Below are 21,158 nucleotides of genomic sequence, written 5' to 3' on the forward strand. Positions count from 1 at the left end.
CGTTTCACACAGATCGGTGCGGTACTGCGGTTATAGGTAAAAATTCAAATCTGCCTTTTATATTGCCACCATTAGGCTGATATCAAACGGTTCAAGTGGCATTTAGTCCTCGGCCTAGTGGGAATGTGCGTGCAAAATGTCTCATAGATTGCACATTGCGTTCATGATTGTACAGCTGGTCATGTTCTGTCATCTTCTCTCTCTCCATCTCTGGCTCATCTTCCCTTTCATATGCTTCCACCTTCCTTTTAATGAACCAACAAAACCTCACTGTATCCCTCGCTCTCCATTGATTACTTGGAGTTTTTAATACTATCGATTACTTTTTTCGATGAATCGAATAATCAATAAAAGTTCTCTGAGAAGGCCGTCTACCCCGTGGGGAGAATTCAGTTGATGCTGGCTGCTCAGATGGCGATGATAAGCACTTGGGCTTGTGAGGAGGGAGCTGTTCGGGGTTTAAAGCCAAATTCCAATACCCCAAATCTCGGCCTCTCGCTCACTCACACTCGTCACTCCAGCATGGCGGTGTTGCGGTGAAATTGGTGACTGGCCGAAATATGTGACCCTCTTGTGGACTTCACATAACTTACAGTACAGAGGTCTTTAAATACATGCCCTGAATACCGCCAGGTTGAACTCTGCTAATAACACGTTATGTGATGCCTGCACTATTGGAACTAGACACATAAGTACCCCCAAATGGTCATTTATTAGCCCGCGGACCCCCATTTGAAGAGATATGCTAGGGCCCACCATAAGAGAAGATCCTTATGGCTTTAGCAGTAATTTTCAACCAATTTCCCCCGGTTTGACCTGAAATAGGCTAAGGTCCCCTAGTTTCTATCTCTGGGACCCCAATGTATATTATTATTTTAACTCTGAGAGAAAACGCATATCACACACACACACACACACACACACACACACAGAGAGAGAGCAACCTGCACATAGGGAGCAAATAGGGCTTCAGAGTCTTGCTCAAGGACTCTTGGACACTAAAGAGGGAATCAAAATGGGAACCTCACGGTTTTCCCATCCAGCCGCTCTGCCGGCCACTCTACCGCTGAGCCACTGCAGTGGGGCGCACTGTTACTGTACCGCTTCTGTATGGAGGTGTGGTATACTTTGCCTTTGCTTAAGTATCCTTTGTTTTAAAATGCAGCTGAAAAGAGTGCAATTAAAATGGGATTAATCATGTTTAATCACAGCAATTTCATCATTAGTTAAATTTCTTATCGTTTGACAGCTCCAATATGCAGAGAGAGAGAGAGAGGGAGGGGGTGGGTATCTTGCTCTGTGGTCTGCCTGAGAGGCTAAGTACCACGTCCCATTGCTCACACACACACACAACGGAAAAGTTAATGCCAGCCAAAGGCTCTCACAGAACAGCACCCTAAAAATAACCCAGTATATCAGCACACACAGACACAGAGAGAGAGAGAGAGAGAGAGAGAGAGAGAGAGAGAGAGAGAGAGAGAGAGAGAGAGACAGAGAGAGAGGGGGGGGGGGGGGGATAGAGAGAGACTCAAGTACTTCCAGGCGTGGCCTGCATGTGCTGAGGACATTACACCTTTGTTTCTGTGCCCAAAACACACAATGTTTTCCAACACACACACACTCATAAGCCTCTCTTTGCTTTTATACACACACACACTGATACACCCGCTCTGTCTCGCTCTCACACTCCCCCCCCCCTCCCACACACCCTCTCCCTTGGGGTCCAGTTAGTTGAAATAGACATCGTCAGACTGTCTGCAGTCCTCTTTTCACCACCATTCTGAATCTGAACAGAAGCCGGTTGAGCACACAGAACGCCCTCATGTCTATCTCTACAGGCATCTCTCTCTCCCTCCCTCTCCCTCTCTCTCATCCCATCCTTCTGTCCAAAAGTAGCAGATCTACAAGCTCTAAATGTGCCGCTTCGAGCTTGTGGATCTGCCACTTTTTAAGCTTTTGTGTGACACTGTAGTATGATCGAGTAGGACGTTCATTTAGTAGTTAGAATATGGAGATGAGAGGTTTTTGTCCGACAGCGACAATAGGATTAACACAAATCTGTTCCATATTGCAGCTTTAAAACACTGCTCACGTTTTACCTGTGTTGGGATTATGGGGATCTTCTGTACAGTACTAGATGCATGCTCGGCACTGTGACTGCATACGATTACCATACAGCATTACCATGTTTCCCTTAAAGATAGATCACAAACTGTAAAGCCTGACCTACAGTTTGACTACAACACCTTGAGCGTCACACTCCAGTGGTTTTCAACCACTTTCAATTTGAAGTCGGTTCTCGAGTTACGTGGAAAGTACACAGAGACTTGGTGCATTCACAGATAGACTAGAGTGGTGCCCATTGGGCACTGGCCTACTTGGAATGCCAAAATATGACTCCTAACGTCGTTGAAGTGGGACGTTTGCTGTGAAAGAATAGAGTATATATTCAAAGATTTGCACACGTTAAGTGCTGTGATGCACTTGTTTCAGTGAGCTTGAGGTAACCATGCACAAGGTGCCACCTCAGCATTATTATCACCACATGTTAACATCCTGTTATCGTCAGGACACATTTATTTTAAATGCACGTATTTACATCCCTGTTGTCCGTCTGTCTTCATCTCTCAGAACATGGTGGTGTGAGTGAGTCATAACACGTATAGTAAGTATCCTCTACGTTCATAGTCCAGTGCTCTCAGAATGACTCCTACTAGCAATAATAACTATTTATATATCACTTTGTCTAAAAAAAGAAACATGACATCAAGGTGCTGTAAATATATGGTATCTAAATAGTTAGGGCCCAGGAATAGGCTATTGGTTGTTGTTGTTTTACTGACTTTGTGCAAAATGCAGTTCCCACTTTTTAAATAGTTGTATGTCTTCTACTGGCTTGGGCTGTAATAAAGTTTGATTTTAAGAATAAGCAAACAGTGTTCAAATGGCAGCGACTTGCCCACCAAGCCGGAGGGACAGACTTCCTAGTTACAGCCACAACTTAACCACTGTTTGGCTTGTGGCCAGGAGCTGAAGGGCATTTCCCACCCTCTTTAGACTGCTTTAGGGTCGTTTAAAGTCGGACCCGGGCTGTGTTCCATTTTTAACTCGGGTCCGTCTGTCTGCAGCCTAAGGCAGGGCAGTTTATTTTGGCTGTGGCCATCGATGAGGGCCATGCTCAGGCATTTTCTTCCATCTTCAGTCCATTTCTGCTAAATGCGGCAGCGCGCACAATGTGTGTCGCACAGTTTGTGCTGACTGACGAATCCTAGCAAAACATAGAAAAGTAGGCTTCACTTGCATGACAAATTAATGTGGTGTGGTTAGGGATGCCATAGAAAATTTGAATAACCGAATAATCAGGGCTTAATTTAGAATAGAATATAGGCTAATGCTACGGCTGTACAATACCAGCTCAGTGGCCTTGTGGTTAGAGTGTCTGCCCTGAGACTGGGAGGTCGGGGGGTTTCACTCCCTATGGGCCAAAGACAATAAAAATGGGACTCAGTGCCTCCTTGATTGGCACTCAGCATCAAGGGTTGGATTGGGGGGTAAAAGTCCCTGCGACATACTAGCGTCATGTTGGATTGTACATCAAGGCGCCTCACGCTACAGAAAAAGGAGATGGGCTCCTGTCCTATATGGGCCTCATGGCTCGGTAAGGCTTACTTACTACTACTGTACAATAAATGGCCATTGTCCTTTGAATTATTGTTCAACACAGTTCGCTGTTTGATATTAAATTTAAACTTTAACATAGTGTAGAGGAGGGTGCTGCAGTGTTCTCTTTCACACAGACAGACACATTCACCAGTGGAGACACCATCATGCTGTAGATCCCCGCCTATCGGCTCCCTCCCTAGTCAAGCCATCCCGGCAAGATCACACAGAATGTGGAATACAACTGGGAACGAACTAAGACGAACTGAAAGTACTCAAAGAGGGTTCCCTTACTCTCCTGGAACTGTACGACCCGTAACACTATGAAAGTTAATAATAGAAATGTAACAAATGACAATTACGAAATGTACTGCGATGCCCAACATGACCCACCTGTTTACCGAAAAATAAAAACTAAGAAAAAAATAAAAAAATAAAAGTGGAATACACAACATTGTATGGAACCGGGGGTCCCATACAATGTCGTGAGTGAGGAGACTCCACAAAAGCCTACTCATCTGTCCCAAAAGCTCTGTCCACAGTACACCAACACCAATGCCAATACTCTATGGTCCACACAGACACTTGGACACATGGACAGCCCTTAACGTTAACAACACTAAGTAATATTATGTCACAATGACTTGTTGTGAGTGTATAAACATACTACGGGTATGTGTGTATCTCTCTAGAGTAGACCAATGAGAGAGAGAGAGTGTGAGAGTGACTGGGTGAAAAAACAGACAGGGGATATGGAAAGAGGGTGAGAATTACACAATGACAGTCGGAGAGGGAGGTGGAAAACACTTGTTTTGTATTGGCAGTTAGTGGAGTGTGTGAATTTCTTTTCACCTCCAGTGAAGCCCAGCCCACATAAACTTCACGACACCTTTTCACAAACAAGGTTCACTTTCAGGTCACCTTGACTAGCTTCCTAGTGTGTGTGAGTCACGCATGCATGCAAGACATCAATTAGAAATGGAGGCGTTGTTTCATGACATTCACTGAAGGGTACAAAAAGCATTAGAGATGCACCGATCCGATGCTAGTCATTGAAGTTGGGTCCGTTATGTCCTTATAAAAGACTTAAAGTAGGACACAATACGTTATGTGACAGTGACCGTATAACTATGACATCCGATTCAGAGTCATAATATGCGCATTAAATATTGATATTATAATAGTATTATGTTATAATATTACTGTTGCCCTAGTACTGTTGGGAATAGGGCTGTGAAAACTGCAAAAAGATCTATGCTGTGTATTACTGTATTAAATGTTACATTACAATTTTTCCACAACACTATCCATCCCAGTATCTACAGTAGCAGGGATGCCAAAAACTGCTAAAACGTAGCCTATATTTTGGTCGAAAATGAACCATTACAAAAATAAAGCACTATATAGATATATTTAGATAGATAGATAATACTTAGTTACTTACATATGTACTGTAGACAGACTGACATACTGTACAAGGTGTACATACTGTACATGCATGCACACATACATACATATCTCTGCTGTCAGGAGGAAACCACCTAACTCAACACAAAATGTATTTTTTTCAGGAAATGAAAAATATATTTTTTTCAGGAAATTAAGAAAACTTTATATTTTTAAAACAAAGCAATACTGCCTCATCAAAGTTGGTGTTGTGACTTTATATATTGTCAATTACAGTTAGAGGTTTTGTCCAAAGCACTTTTTACTACTTTCCATTGGTTCAATATTTTCGAAACAACACACAGACGTAAATGGTGTTCAATAGCACTGATTTATCAAAAAAAAACTCAAAAATGGAGTTATGAGGTTTCCTCCCGACAGCAACGAATACGCCTGATGGAGGGGAAAGGAACTGGTGGAATAACATGTTCCCCGTCAGGTGAAAATAAGCAGCTTGGACTCCTCATGCATAGAAGAAAGCATAAGGAGGTGTAGCGCCCAGAATTACATTAGATAATTGACACTGGGTGAAAGGGAATGGGTTGCAAAATAGTAGGATAAAAAAGAATATACAACTCCTGGGCAGGTGGAGTTTGCTTTCAGGTAGAGATGCACCGATCACGTTTTTTTGCTCCCGATCCGATCCCGATCATTTGAGTTTGAGTATCTGCCGATCCCGATATTTCCCGATCCGATCACTTTTTTTTGCTCCCGATACAATTCCGATCATTTCCGATAATTCTTCCCAATCAGATACATTTTGGCAATGCAGTAAGAAAAAAAAGGGACTAAAACGGTTCCGAACTGCCGCCCCGTGTCCGAAACGGTTGAGAAATGACAGAGTTACTGTGTGCCGGTCCCTCTACTGTACCCTCTACTGTACTGTACTGGCACACACGAAATCATCATATACAGTTAATATGGGCATGTGTTTGTGTGCGTGTGTTAGGTTGCACACAGGTGGTGAAAAACAACCATGCTGTTTTCATGCTCATACCCAGTCCAAGGGACTGGCTTGCACCACTCAAAAAGTTTATTTATAGCATTATCTTTTATTCTTTTTTTAGCATATATTATTTTATTAGACATTTCTGCCTTTTCATTATTTAAAGGGGGAAAAAAAAACCTTATATTGCTATTTTAATGTGCCTCATCATTATGTTCAAGGGAAAAATAATGCACCTATGCGCTCACACGTGGTGCAGAGTCGCAGCACATGCAGGGAGGAGAGGAGAGCTCCCTGGGGAGAGGAGGGATTCCGTGGCACAGAGAAACATTTACAAAAGTTTACAATAAAGATCTCTGCATGAGATATTATGCTTATATTATTAGAAGAAGGGTTTCTATCTACAGTCATGGATTGGACATAGAGTATTTTGTTGGGACTTTTCAGACGGAATATTCTTCTCCCTGCTCCGGGTGGACAGAGCAACAACAACGAGTTGTTTTTGCTCTCTCTCTCCCTTTTTAGCACTCAAACAGCGAGTGCAGATGCAGAAGCAGATCTGAACAAGACGGTGCTTAGAAGCCTGTTGATTCGAGGTTACTCCGCTGTGTGTGTCTCTGTGTATGACGATCAATAATTATTCCACCGAGTGGTCTTTGCGAGGGCTGGATTCTCCTCATCATCTCTCTCTCTCTGTGGTTCCTTCTTTTTAAAAGTCGCTTTAAGCGTCGGTTGTTTCAGTGCAGCCGCTGCCGCTTGTTGTCGTTAGCTTTCTGCTATTAGCCTACTAGCCACGCAAGTTACAAGTTACGCAAGTTACGCAAGAACGTCGCCATTCGTAGCAAATCTACAAGATCACAGCGCGTTGCGAAAGCAACTCTTTGTGAGCTTGCAGATCTGCTGTTTAGGGCCAACGTCACTGTCGTGCGCTAAGTTTTCCTAGGAGCAGCAGCAAGAGGCTGCTTCGAGAGGAGGATGTTTTGTTGTTATTAATTATGAACCAATCTGTATTAAAAAACAAAACTAAAGACTCGGGAGGATGACTTTAAGACTTATAGATGGTCACGTTTCTTCTGTAACGTTAAATACAATTAAGAAAAGATTTAATAAAAAAAAAAAAATATTATATTTAATAAATAATTTTTTCCCGATATTTTTTTCCCGATCCCGATCTTTTGAAAATGACGTGATCGGGCCCGATCGATCGGGAGGCCGATCGATCGGTGCATCTCTACTTTCAGGTTGCCTGACTTTTGTGATCTTTGGGCAAGTAGGACATGTACTTGCCCGATGGGCAAGTGCCTCTGAGACCTTAGTGTCAACACCTGCTTAGTATAAGAATCATACAGTTTCATGACCACTGTAAGGTGATACATGTGTACTCTGTACTGTGTTGTAAGGTCCAGCCCTAGTTCACAGAAAAGATGACTCGGGTGACATGTGCAATAATCTCTGAAAGGAAAGTTGTATGACATAATAATGTAGTCATGTTGCATATTATATTTCTACTTCATATTGGAAGACTGGAGAAGGGCCTTTGCTTGAACATGATATCTCTGCTGTCGGGAAGAAACCACCTAACTCCAAAAAAATTCAGGAAATTAAGAAAATCTTATATTTTGAAAACAAAACAATACTGCCTCATTAGTGTTGTGACTTTATTACTTTATAATTACTATATATTGTCAATTACTTGCATGAGAGGGTGAGAGGTGGTGGAGTTCGTTGCTTTAGCAGACAGTTTGAGGGTCCAAAAAGGTTTTGTCCAAAGCGTTTTTTTACTTATTTCCATTGGTTAGGAGGTTTCCTCCCGATAGCAACGATATGACATGATGTTTTATTATACGTACTTAATAATTTTACTGTTTCTACAAGGACGATGCCCTCAATCACGTTGTAGATCATGCAGCTGTGTAGATTTTAAAAAGTAAAAGGCTGGCAATGCCAGATTGGTTTCTCTGGTGTCGGACGATACTCAAAGTTATGTATTGGGCTGAGAAAATGGTAGTGGTGCGTCCCCAAATAGCCTGGCTAACATGGTCTGATGCATGCACACATTCACTCTGACTCTATACTTCTCATGCACACACACACACACACACACACACACACACACTCGTGTGTGTGTGTATATATATATATTTCTTTCTTTTATCGGTCTCCTTCACACACAAACTCACACTATATGTATCTTTATTTCTATCGGTCTCCACGCGCGCCTATCTGTGCTATGCAGACAGGGAGGGGCGTTTCCAGCCTGTGGTGTTTGGATAACAGTAGTCTAACCTGGAACCACTTACACACACACCCAGTTACTGGAGAGTAGTACATTCCACCCCACCCCAGTATGCCTCTTTTTATTGTATTGATTTTATTTGAACCTTTATTTAACCAGGATGCTGTCCCACTGCGATTCAGAATCTCCCTTTACGAGGGAGTCCTCTGAAACCGCAAACAAGTTGTTGTAAAACAGACACGAAACAAGAAAAAGACAACATTACTGTAGATTTAAATGTTACTGTGCTTTTCTTTTGTGTTGATACAAATTTAGTCTACAAGTTCTAGCTACAGTACACCTTTTCAGCGCCATTTTGTATTTGTAAACTGTAGCATCTATCTGTGTTCTATTAAAAGAACCAAAAACTATTCATTCATTCATTCACTCAACACAGTGGTTTTCAACCATTTTCATATCAAGATCCATTATTTATTCTGAATTTGAGCCAGACATTTAGCCTCTCAGACCCCAAACTAAGCTATATTTTGTTGTTGTTCAATAATATTTTGTCCACTATCCATGCTGTACTGACGTTAATCTTGTAAATTAAGTCGCCTAATGCAGATGTTTAACAATAATGTAACTCTTACTCTTGTCTTGAGTTTGGTTTCATTTTACACTCTCAAGAGTTAAAATTCTAATAAGGGTCCATTTGGTTACCAAGTACCAACTCTACATCATTTAGCTGGGGACCAACTGGAACCTCCTCAAGGACCACTTGTGCTCCCTGGACCACTGGTTGAAAACCACCGATTCAACATACCGAAGAAAAGTGGTTAGACTAGGTTTAGAATCCCCCAGGGCTCTAAACCTGATCCTCTCCTTTTTCCCCTTTACACCACATCTCTTTTCCTAAATTATATAGGCGATCTTCAGCCAGGGCCCACTTCCAATCCTGAACCCATCTGACCACTTAACTAGACAGACAGACACACAGACCGACCCTCTCAGACCGACAGACGTCTAGCCACTTCCAAAAGATAAAGGAAAGGACACTTTTCCTCATTATAATAATATTATAATAGAGAGATGCATCCTAACCAGATGCCCGAACCACCTAAGCTGGCTTTCCAAGCGATGAAGAAGCAGGTCTGAGTCAGACTTCATTTATTCATAAAGTACGATACAGTAGCTGTACAGGCTATATCTAGGTGGTAGATGGACCAAATCATCGCTCATACACACAGTGACATCGATACACTCCTGCATGCAGGAGCAGCAGGAGCACAGCAGCACCCATTCAATGCAAACGGGAGAGTGCATTGGCAAAAACCTGACTCTCACTACTAGTATATATACACAAATCTTGAAAAATACTCTTTCAGAGCTAATGTTTTTAAGTCTTTGCTTCTGGGGGGTCCCTGGAATTACATATTTTCGGATGGGGGTTGGCGGCCAAATACAGACAATTCTGGGGGTCCTCGACATGAGAATGGTGGAGCACCACTGACAGAAACACAGGTTTTTCGGATAACTTCTTTTTGTTTTGTTTTTTTTGTTTTTTTAGAATCGGCCTCAGGTCTAAATTGGTTAGTTGAAATGGTTGCCTATAAAATAATGACTCCAAACAGGGACGCCAGGCTTGACAGCGGATAACAGCACACTCAGGAGTTCAGTTCACCCGAGTGCCGTTAGGCGGTTTCGTTGTTAGTTGGTTTTTGGGAAGAGGTGAGGCCCGGCGTGGGTAATTAAGAGATTACAACGTTCATTTCTTCATGTAGTGATATATTTCTGACACTGATTGCTACTCTGCCGCTAGCAGATTTCTCCTTCGTTCCATGCAGTTCCCTCTCTGCCAACCAACCAACCAATGAAGGAAGTGAACTCGGTTTGACACAAGCCACAGCTGGCCTGTGGCTGGTTGGTTGTGCTGTCATGACAACACTAAAATGTACAAGTGTTGGGTAAAGTAGACATGGGGGGGGGGGGGGTAATGTCATAACTTCTCCATAGCCGTTTGAAAGGCAGTGATGCAATCACAGCGCCTCAGCACAATGCAGTTGGGGTGCTGTGTGTGTGTGTGTGGGTGTGTGTGTGTGTGTGTGTGTGTGTGTGTGTGTGTGTGTGTGTGTGTGTGTGTGTGTGTGTGTGCAAACACGATACTGCACTTCTCACCTTGACAAGATGCACTGCTACTCTCTGGCCGTACAGATTTTCCTTTTATTGCTGCAGTTTTAAAGCATTAGAACGTTAATGTGTCCCGGTGGTGCGGCGGTTTACAGTCAGCGCACCCCCTCTCCACATGCACACACTCATCGTTTCATATCTCACACCATAAAGTGCCATTAACTTTCACACCACTCCCCACCCCCCAAAAAGAAAACATGAAATACAAAATTATTATTATTACAATTTTGCCAGTACAACAGCATAAAAGTATAATAATATTCTACAACTAGAGCCCACAGTGTGCGAGTGTTCTCTTTTAGTTTAGTTTTAGTTTTTAAATAAAGGCACTAGAGTGCCCAGCAGATGAGGCAGATTTTACTCTAAAAAGCCTCACTTACCATTTCCCCCAAAAACCACGAGGTATAATCTTCCATTACTACTTTGCGCTGTCACATCTTAACTCTCTCTAGAAGCGTTTATATTCCAAACGAGATGATTGGAAAGAAATGATGTCAGAAAAGATGACAGAGCGAATTGCCGTTTCATGAAAACCATGGAGAGCGCCGTAGATTTAGAGTAAATAGACAGTTCAGTCGGGCCATAAACAAGGAAGTGAAGACGTCTGGAGATGTGTTGGGCACAAATAGTTAACATTTTCAAATCACATAGGAAACATACTGAGTATTTTACCCCTCCCACCCCCCAGAGTTCCCGCTCCGAAAGAGCCACAACCCTGGTATATTGTACCATTAGCAAAATGTAGCACCTGCCCAACTTTGAGTGTGGATGGATGTGCCATGTCTTTTCTCCCTTTATATTATCAAAAAAGTACCCACACATGCATGGACAGGACACACAGCTGCAGTGCGCACACTTGCACACAGGCATGGGCACACTAGAACTTACTCTCTCTCTCACACACACACACACAGGTCTATGACCAAAAGACAGCGAGCTCTCCGACAGGCCATCAAACATGTCAAACTCCCATTATAACCTCACAAACATGTTTGACGCACGCGCATGCACACAAACACACACACACACACACACACACACACAAATACAAACACACACACGTCAGCTGACCCTGTGTTATAGCAATCCCCCCCCCCCCCCCCCCCCCCCCGCGTGCATGATGGCAGAGATTCTTTTCAAACGTAGGAGGCAGAGGAGAAGTCATCACTCTTTGTCCGCGTGTCACAAGCCAGGAGTAATCGAGGTGGACAGTCCCAATCATGAGACTAAATGGCTTTAAAAAATGTAATTTACTTTCTCCAGCCGTGCGTGAATGTCAAGGCGCCAGCTCCGACACAACATGGAGCAGCCAGCCAGCCTCTCTCACTCTCACAGAGGCTGCTGCTTTGCTTAGGTTCACAGAAAGACATCCGCTAAAAACACTGGTTCTCAACCTGTGGGTCGGGAGCCCCTGCCCCTGCCCAGGGGAGTCCCTAGAGGACAGTTACCTTTTTAACCCATTCTGACCTGAGATCAGATTTTAAAAATGTCTGTTTGAAAATGACAGTTTTCTGAAAAAGCTATGTTTCTATGTCAGTCGTTCTTCTTTTTCAAAAATAGCAGACCTACAAGCTCGTAGTGCACCACTCGGTGGCTCGCTATGAGATTGTAGATCTGCTATTTTTAAATAGCTAAAGCATAACGTAATGCAAACACCAAAAGGGGTTCCCACCTAAAGGACAAAGAATTCCATTACTGCATCAAAAGTAATCTACAAACTATACTATAAAAACTTCTCAAACATTGAGCAATTAGGGTTTCAGTGTCTTGCTCAAGGACACTTTGACACTACCTCTGGGGGAGCCCGGGATCGAACTGGGAACCTTCTCGTTCCCGGTTCCCCGCTGTTCCCCATTGCGCCACTGCCTTACTATAATAAGTCGGAACATTACTCCCATACCTGGCCACCATCTATCATCATTTCAAAGATGTCCAAACATTGTAAAACAGCATTTACAAAAGGGCATGTCATAACTCAAAATGAATTTACATCCCCTGCATATCATGCACTATGCCAACAGCTGAACACTACCGGGCTTCAGTGGGCTATTATAAACATTATTTGGGTTATTTGGCTAGATCTAGATGCAAATATCCTACTGTTTTCACAACTTGCATTCAGAAAGCCCCAGCTGTCTGACGCAATGCAATGTCTCACCAATGAAAGCCAAGAAGAGGGGGGGGGGGGTGCTAAATGCTTGAAAAACCGTTCATGCAGAGCAGCATAGCACTTAGAATGGCAACCGGACTGGCTAATATCATCATTACATCATTTCAATGATGTTCAGTGACTAAAGGTCAAGGTATCTGTCTGTCTGTCTGTCTGTCTGTCTGCCTGCCTGCCTGCCTGTCTGTCTGACTCCCAGACTGGCTGGCTATAGATAACTCGACTGTCTGACTGCCGAATAACTGCTCTCCAAACACAGCCTTATCTTTGTCGCCATATCAACGGGACAATGAAACCTGCAGAGCCTTCAAAGAAAAGAGCCTTTTGCCTCCCCAACATATAATACCAGGAAACAGTTGGCATGTGCCGGGTGGGTCATTAAACAGACGGTCACGCACTCAGAGGGTCACAGATACTCCCTCCCTCCAACAGCCAGGTAGGCTTTATTTGATATGACCCTCACAGACACACAGCACGTGGTTCTCCATCCTTTGTGGCCCTTGCTCTCACAAAAAGGGAAAAGGAGGAAATCAATAGTCTGCAATGATTAAAAGCGAGGCACGGCTTAATGGCAGCCGTGAAGGCCTGGCCAAGTTCACAAAGGAAACTGTGACAAAAAAAAAAAAAACATGAATGTTCGTGTATGTGAGTGGCTCCAGTCACCTTTGTGTGTGTGAAAGAGTCGGGAGGGGGACTAATAAACGGATGACACACGCGCAGTGTCACACACACACACGCGCAGTGTCACACACACACGCGCAGTGTCTCTCTCACACACACACACACACACACACACACACACACAGCCTGCCTACACCGACTGTTAACTAGACATGACAGGAATGAGGATGCTATGCACAGTGCAGTCCATTTAGGCACATTCACACTCCTCAAGACGAGTGTGTACAAAGCCAGTTGTCCTAAAACAAAAACACCCCCATATAGTGCTGCACGATTCTTGCTCAAATGTGAATCTCGATTTTCCTCCACAAGAAATGAGATCACGTTTCAATCTCAGACGTTGGCAGCACGCTCATCATCGACACACAAAGGCCTGGCAACTCAACTGGCTCTGGCTGCATGGCACACACTCTGGCTGCATGGCACACGTCACGCTCTGGCTGCATGGCACACGTCACGGGGGTCTCAACTCAACTGGCTCTGGCTGCATGGCACACGTCACGGGGGTCTCAACTCAACTGGCTCTGGCTGCATGGCACACACTCTGGCTGCATGGCACACACTCTGGCTGCATGGCACACGTCACGGGGGTCTCAACTCAACTGGCTCTGGCTGCATGGCACACGTCACGGGGATCTTGGGCCTCGCTGTTGGCGCAACTCGCCTTGTCTTCAAACAATTTAACGCTTTCACATACCCAGATTCTTTAGTGAACCAAAACGTGTGCTTTCCCAAAACAACCACTTTGGTAATCGATCACGCAACACACCGCTTGGGTTTGTCGTTGAATTGTTTTGTTTTTTTCAAGGTTTTCATGCAGGCCATATTTTGGATTTCGAGGAAATCTATGTCACCGTCACGATTTTACCACCTTAAAAAATGCAGAGATCTGTCTCCATGAGAATATAGCCTGTCCTTTACTGGCCATGTTTATTATAATTACAATTTTGAGGCATTTCGCCTCAAAAACAAGCAACACAGCACAAGTTTAAGCTCCTTCATTGATCACTAATACAGAGGACTACGAGAAAGAACCACATTGCCTTAATTGTCTGCGATACCAGAAAGTGAGTGAGTGAATGAGTCATGTGTCAGAGCTGAGAAGGGGTGGTAGCTGGTAGGTTTTCATATCATCCTTCCTTTTTATCCTTTCAAGGTCCATCATTTATTCTGCATTTGAGCCACGGACCACCATTTGATGAGATTTAGCCTTGCAGACCCAAAACTGAAGAATATTTTGTTGGATGAGATTTAAATTTGTCCACAATTCCAGTCTGTATTGATGTTGGTACCATATTACCATTGAGAGATAAAATATTGACAAAAATAACAATTCTTCTACATTCTCTAATTATTGTAGGCTATAATACAGCCTATGCTGCATATATATGCCATATTCAGGTTCATATGTGCATGTGTATATATAGGAAATATATGTCTCTATATAACTTATGCCATTTTTATTTCCATGTGGGCCAGCTAGGTCGGGAGGTAGCATGGCCAAAAAGGTTTGGGAACCGCTGCTCTAAAGAGTTAAAGATCTAATAAGGGTCCATTTGGTTACCAACTCTCCACCATCATTTAGCTGGGGACCACCAGGAACCCCCTCAAGGACCACTGGTTGAAAACCACTGGTCTAGGATAAACTATGGCCAGGCTGCAAATATGATGATGATGATGATGATGAGAGTAATATTGGCCATCACTTTCTCTCTCACTGACTGGAGGCTATATTTTCCTTATCAATTCTTAAAATGGTGTTCACTGTCTTATTGTAGGGCAGGCCGACCAGACCATTACTGTCTAGTCTAGTGTGTGTGTACACAAAATCAATGCACAATCTACTATAGAGTCCAGCCCGCACACACACATTACCTTGAATGCCATGCCTTCAGAGACGGATTCACTGCATGGAATCCACTGTGAAGGAATGTGTGCTGCTGAGATAGGAATAGGACCGGTCTGTCTGCTTTAAAAGAAAAACCTGGCCTGACAGACTTCTTAAAGCCTCATTTATTACTTCTTGGTTCGTTCCATGCTGGTGTTGCATGCAGTATAAAGAGTAAATAAAATGGCACATGGGTAATATGTGGCGAGCTTTTAGATCTACAGTATAAATGAGGCTTTAGTAATAAGCTCACAACCATCCATAACTCGTATTTATATACTCACAATCAAGATGCTTCTTTTTGGGTCCGCTGACTTCATGTGTGGTGGCTTTGCAGCACGCTTTGCTGATGGCTGACCCGGTCATGCTGTGCTGAGCTGCCGCGATCCGATCTGTGATGGACTGGCCCGACATCCTCTCTCTCGCCTCTCTCAGCTAAAATAGCACAATAATGATCCGATCAATGGATCTTATAGTCCCTGGGGGTGGTGGTGGTGGTGGTGGGGGGGGGGGGGTCGGATGGACAGACGTGACTTCACTGTCAAGAAGGGAAGAGGTGATGGGGTTCGTCTGACAGAAAACCTCTTTTTTTCTTGGTTCTGTTCAGGTGGAGTCAGGTCACACACAGTTGGCAGCCAGGGAACGACAAAGATTATGTCAAACCTCTTGGATGTAGAAAAAAGAAACCAGCCAGCAATTAAACGGATAATTGGAGGTTCTTCTTTTGACTTTGTTGTTATTATTATCCCTTAACAAGTCAACTATTATCTCGTCATGTATCTATTCTAGTAAACAAACAACCACACACACATCTGAACACACATTAAACACCGCTCACACACTACACAACACAACTAATCTAAAAGCCTCTAGTTTGTGTTAGCTAATGTTTCCGTCACAGCAGCAGCACTCGAACCAGGAAAGAGAAAGAGTCCCACGGTGTGTTGTGTGTGATTTGCTGTAAACACTGGAATTATTCACTTTCTGGCCACAAATAAACATAGCTTTAACCTGCCCTCCTCTGGGTTTGTTACTTCTTCTTTACTCTCTGGCTCAACCAACACAAAACAAAGAATTTAATCCCGGGATTAAGAGAACCCAACAAAAAAAATCACAGTTGTTGTAGGCAGCAACCGAGACAGTTTTTAAAACAATCACACAGGAATAGAAGAGAGGAGGGGAAAAATCCACCAGAGTTTCTGATCGTCCACGTCAACTTGGCTTCCTTTGGCTTGACTAAAACAGAAAAGCTTTTAGTCAAGAAGAATGGAAATAGGAAATGTGTGCTAAAACCTCCCTCGGTGGTGGTGGAGCTGTGCCAGTGACCGGCGGCACATTGTGTAGTAATAATAATAACACTTAAAAATAAAAAATAAGTCAACCAGAGGAGATTAATCAATGTCGCGGGCCAGCGGCTGGTGGCAGGCTGGCAGCCCCGCTGACAGCTGCTGCTTCTCCGGGAACGACCAAAGACAGGAGAGCCTCTCTCTGGAGTTAGCCTCTCTGGAGCTAGCGGTGGCGGGCTAGCGGCGGAGCTAGCATTCAAGTGACTTGAATTTTTTTGTTTAACTCCTTCTTGAAACTCAAATGACAGTTTGGTGGTTCTTCTCTTCCTTCCACGGCCCGTACGTGGTTGTGTGTCAGTTATAAGTGTTGCCGCCTCGACATTATCGGTGGGTTGTTGTTTTTTTGTATTTATTTTAGCGGCAGCAGCAGCAGTCTATCCCCGGCTTTGTGAAGGAAGAAGTGGGGTCTCTCTCTCTCTCCTCCTCCGGCTGGCTCCTGGCTGCAGACTGGCTCTTTGGCTGCCTGGCTGGCTGGGGCTCCTGCTGGCTTCCATCCCATGGCCTGTAGGGACGGGGCGGACGGAGTCGGCTGCACCGTGATTGGATAGTAGTAGTGGGTTGCCAGGCAACCGCTGGATTTCACATTATTTTTTATTGTATTTATTTTATTTTTGTATCTTTTTTTGTAAGTTATCTTACATGGAGAAGAATGGATCATCACCAAGATCTGCATATGGAGCCGGCCAGCAACTGTCTCTACATCTGACCTCAAACCCTTAGATCTCTATATGGAGCTGACCTGTTCTGACATTCCATATGTTGATCCTCCCCACCCGTCCTTCCTGTTCTGACATTCCATATGCTGATCTGACCTCATCAAAGTTTGATGAGGTCAGATCAGCATATGGAATGTCAGATGGCCTTTTTGTACAGGGTTTGATGATCAAACCCTGTACACTGAGTCAAGACACGGTCCATATATGGCCAATATACAGATCTTCATTCCATATGATCTGACAGTTGATGCCAGCGCCAGCGCTAGCCCAGCAGTCTGCCCGACTGCCGTCACCCAGGCGGATGCGTGCACGCGACCTCACCCTTGGGTTAGGTCGCTTCTCACCCTCAGGGGTGTAGTGTAGTGTGTGTAGTGTGTGTGTCTGTAGTCTGTGTCTGACTGTCTGTAGTGTGTGTGCGTGTTTGCGCGCGCGTGCATGCGTGCATGTGCGTGCACAGCAAAATAAACAAAAAACAGTTTATATTTTTATATTGTGTATTAAAGTTGCCTTTGGTTTTATTTCACACTAACGTTGGAAATGTAGCTTAGCTTGTCGTATGAATTGAATTGAATTACATTTGAGGGGGAGAGAGAGGAGATTACGAATCCACATTTTCAGGACATAATTTGTTACATAAAAGACAAAAGTCATGTCATCATAATAAGTGGATTTTTTATCTCAGTGATTAATAATAGCTAGGGGGGCGGGGATACCACATCAAATAACTGACCCGGGAGGGAAAAGGTCAACATCTGTCTCCCCTGACAACCGATTTAGCCAATCGCAGCGCGACCGACCCTCCAGGTTATGGGATCTATACACTCTGCCGCTCCTCCACCGGACAAAATGGCAGTGTAAAAAAAATCAGCTGATCTCCGAAATAGTCAATTGGACGAGACCTGAGAGAAGAGTGTGTGTAACTTTTAAGGTGGCACCGTTACAATATTGTTGCGGAATTTGTGGAAACAAGTGCTTAAAATATCGTTAAGAGTGAGACATTGATGTGTCAAATGTTCTTGGCTTGTTGGAAATGATAAGACATCTTGCAGAAAAAAGCAGTGGATTCGTTTTATATAGGCTATAGGCTAATTGTGTTGTTTTTAGTCCCTTAAATTTAAGGTCGTAATAAATTATTTCTCAGACGCTGTGTCCTTGTTTGACTCGATTGTACTATGGATGGAACATGGTGTGCCTATTTTTTTTGGTGAAAAGCGTCCATGCTGCACAATAGGTAGAAGAATGTCGTAAACGAGCAGGCAGCACCCACATGATTTCATAGGATGCAGATGGGCTGCTGCTTGTGAGAAACGGCTCACAATATATAAACCCAGAGGTGCAGAGCCAGAGATGATGCAGACAGACAGTCTGTCTGAGACTTATCCTAGTAGGCCTATGGGCTAATGCACCTGTGTCACCTTTGTGCTTTATTCAAATAATATTGACTGAGTGATGGTCAACAAACTAACTGTAAGCTTTAATTGTAGGGTCACCCAGGGAGACCTATAGCTGGTGGTTTTGTGGATAAGCTTCCCATGTCCTTGCATGCCCTTAGAGTTAGAGTACAAGGCAGCATATTTCACATAGTGCCATGCTGACTCTCTTTGTTTAGAGTTTAGACTGTCATGATGGATATAATGCACCATGCAGTGCACACACACACACACACTACACATGCATGTGGATGCATGCGTGTGCACGTAATTTGTGCAGCACCAGCACAATTGTGCGTGTGCATGGCACTGGCAAGGTGACAAGGGGGTGGGACAATATGGGAACCTCACGATACGATATCTGTCGATATTAGGCCATCGATAATGATAATTATCGATGGCACGATATTCTATATATTGCGATATTCTATATATTGCAAGAGATGTCATCAGCAAAAGGCTATATCACGATAACTGAAAATGAAAAAATAACCATAGGCAAATAGGCTATCTGGAATTCTGATCTGCAATCCAAAACGTTACAAGATTGTCATAAACTGACCAATAAGTACATGAATCTTCCCTCCTCCAAACATTAAAACACAGACTGCAACTTTGTAACTTGTCCACAACCAGCCTACTACTACTACTACTACTACTTATAACTATAATCAATATCATATTGGGATATATATCGAGGCGATATATCGCAATATCGATATCCTCCCACTCCCATTGACCTATTATAGCGCCACCAGGAGGCCACAATAACCTGACCTGGCCGGCTGGGAGACCTGTGCCCAGAGGGGCACCTTTTCTAGTTCTTTGCTGCTGTGCAGCCAGCCATGGCAGGCTAGCTGTTGCAAAGGGAGGACAAGACAAGATTTTCTTACTATGAGAGTGCGGATTCTATTCTCTTCCTATACGTTTTCTTTGAATCTGCACTGCACAGCACACGCCTCTGTCTGAGTTGAGCGTGCCTTTCCCCTGAAGTGAGACATGTGTATACCAGTCAGAGCCTGACCGAATCGATGCCTGCATGAGTTTTGGGTCTGAAGATGGCTGGGGCGAGTCCTAGTCGACCAGCCGATTACAGATGTATTAACCGTTATTTGGTCAATAAGTGATAAATGTTCTAATCATCCAGTGGTTTTCAACCAGTGGTCCTTGAGGGGTTTCCATGCAGGGTGGTCCCCAGTTAAATGATGGAGAGTTGGTAAGCACATTTTGCATTTTTATAGATCTCTAACTCTTGAGAGTGTAACATGAAACCAAATGGACCCGTACGGGTCCAATGTGGTTTCATTTTACACACTCAAGAGTAAAACTATTGTTAAACATCTACATGACCTAATTTACAAGCAGTCTACACAAAGAGAATGTAGAAGTATTGTTATTTTGATCAATGTTCTCCTGTTGTCTCTCGTATCGTAGGGTACCAATACAGCATGGAATTGTGGACAAAATCGGCTAACGTTTGGGGTCTATGAAAAGGGTTGAAAACCCCTGTTCTAATCAATGTGAAACACACACACACACACACACACACACACACACACACACACACACACACACACACACACACACAGTGTACACAGTGCACACACAGACACATTCAATGTGGTTGCAAAGCAAACAGTTGTGCACAGTTGTGCACAGCACTGCACACACACATGGTAGTCCAAACAGTCAGCATGTGAAAGCATGTGAGCAGCTATGTGAAATATACTACCTTCCGTACTCACTAGAAGGACATGGGAAGTAACCACAAAACAACCATGTCTCACACATTGAATATTCTTAAAAAAATCACACCTGTGTGAAGTGAGTGGTGCAACTCCGTGTGGGGGTCCCAGGAAGTTACAGACCCAGAGGACCACAGCCAGGGTGCCGGCCCGGTTCCGGCGAGCCGCCCCACGTCCGAAACGGTAAAGAAATCAGAGAGTTACCATGTGGGGGTCTCTGGGGGTCCAGACCCCCAGAAACGTGCCCATGAGGGGGCCGGGCCGATTCCGTCGAGCCACCCCACGTCCGAAATTGGCATAACATCAGCCACATGCACTGATATATTGGTCAAACCAAGGCCAGGCTTTAATGTGTTAGCCTACATATATATATGTTGTCAACCTCTTGAACTCTATTCCCTTGTGAAATAATTTGTGCATTCAAAGATAGAGCGAGAGAGAGACAGTGTGCGTGTGTGTGTGTACTACTACTGCGTATATGTGCGTGCATGCATGTGCTGTTTTCTGAGGGGAACCAGTTTGTTCCCACCAGGGTGGAAGATAAACAGCTTATTTTTCATGTGTTTACCACCACACAGAGGCCGGTGAATTCACGGAATTCGACAGTCACGTTCAATATTTGTTTTTTAGAAAGGAAAACAGCATTCGGGACAGTGGTTACCTGCCAGGCTGGCTGATAGAGTAAACAAACAAAGTAGCCACATGCTGCCAAAAGGCATAGACATCTG

General features: G+C 43.9%; 1 protein-coding gene across 1 annotated transcript in view; it reads right to left on the reverse strand.

Moving 5' to 3' along the window:
- LOC308334873 (phosphatidylinositol-binding clathrin assembly protein) overlaps positions 1-16,973 on the reverse strand; it is a 106,882-nt gene extending 89,909 nt beyond the window's left edge. The window contains 1 exon segment of the mRNA XM_080791754.1: positions 15,478-16,973. Within this exon segment, the coding sequence (XP_080647880.1) occupies positions 15,478-15,607 (130 nt within the window). The 5' untranslated portion in view covers positions 15,608-16,973.
- Between the last annotated feature and the right edge of the window lie 4,185 nt (positions 16,974-21,158).

This window comes from Protomyctophum bolini, assembly GCF_963924005.1.
Source record: "Protomyctophum bolini genome assembly, chromosome: 20".
Taxonomy (NCBI): Eukaryota; Metazoa; Chordata; class Actinopteri; order Myctophiformes; family Myctophidae; genus Protomyctophum; species Protomyctophum bolini.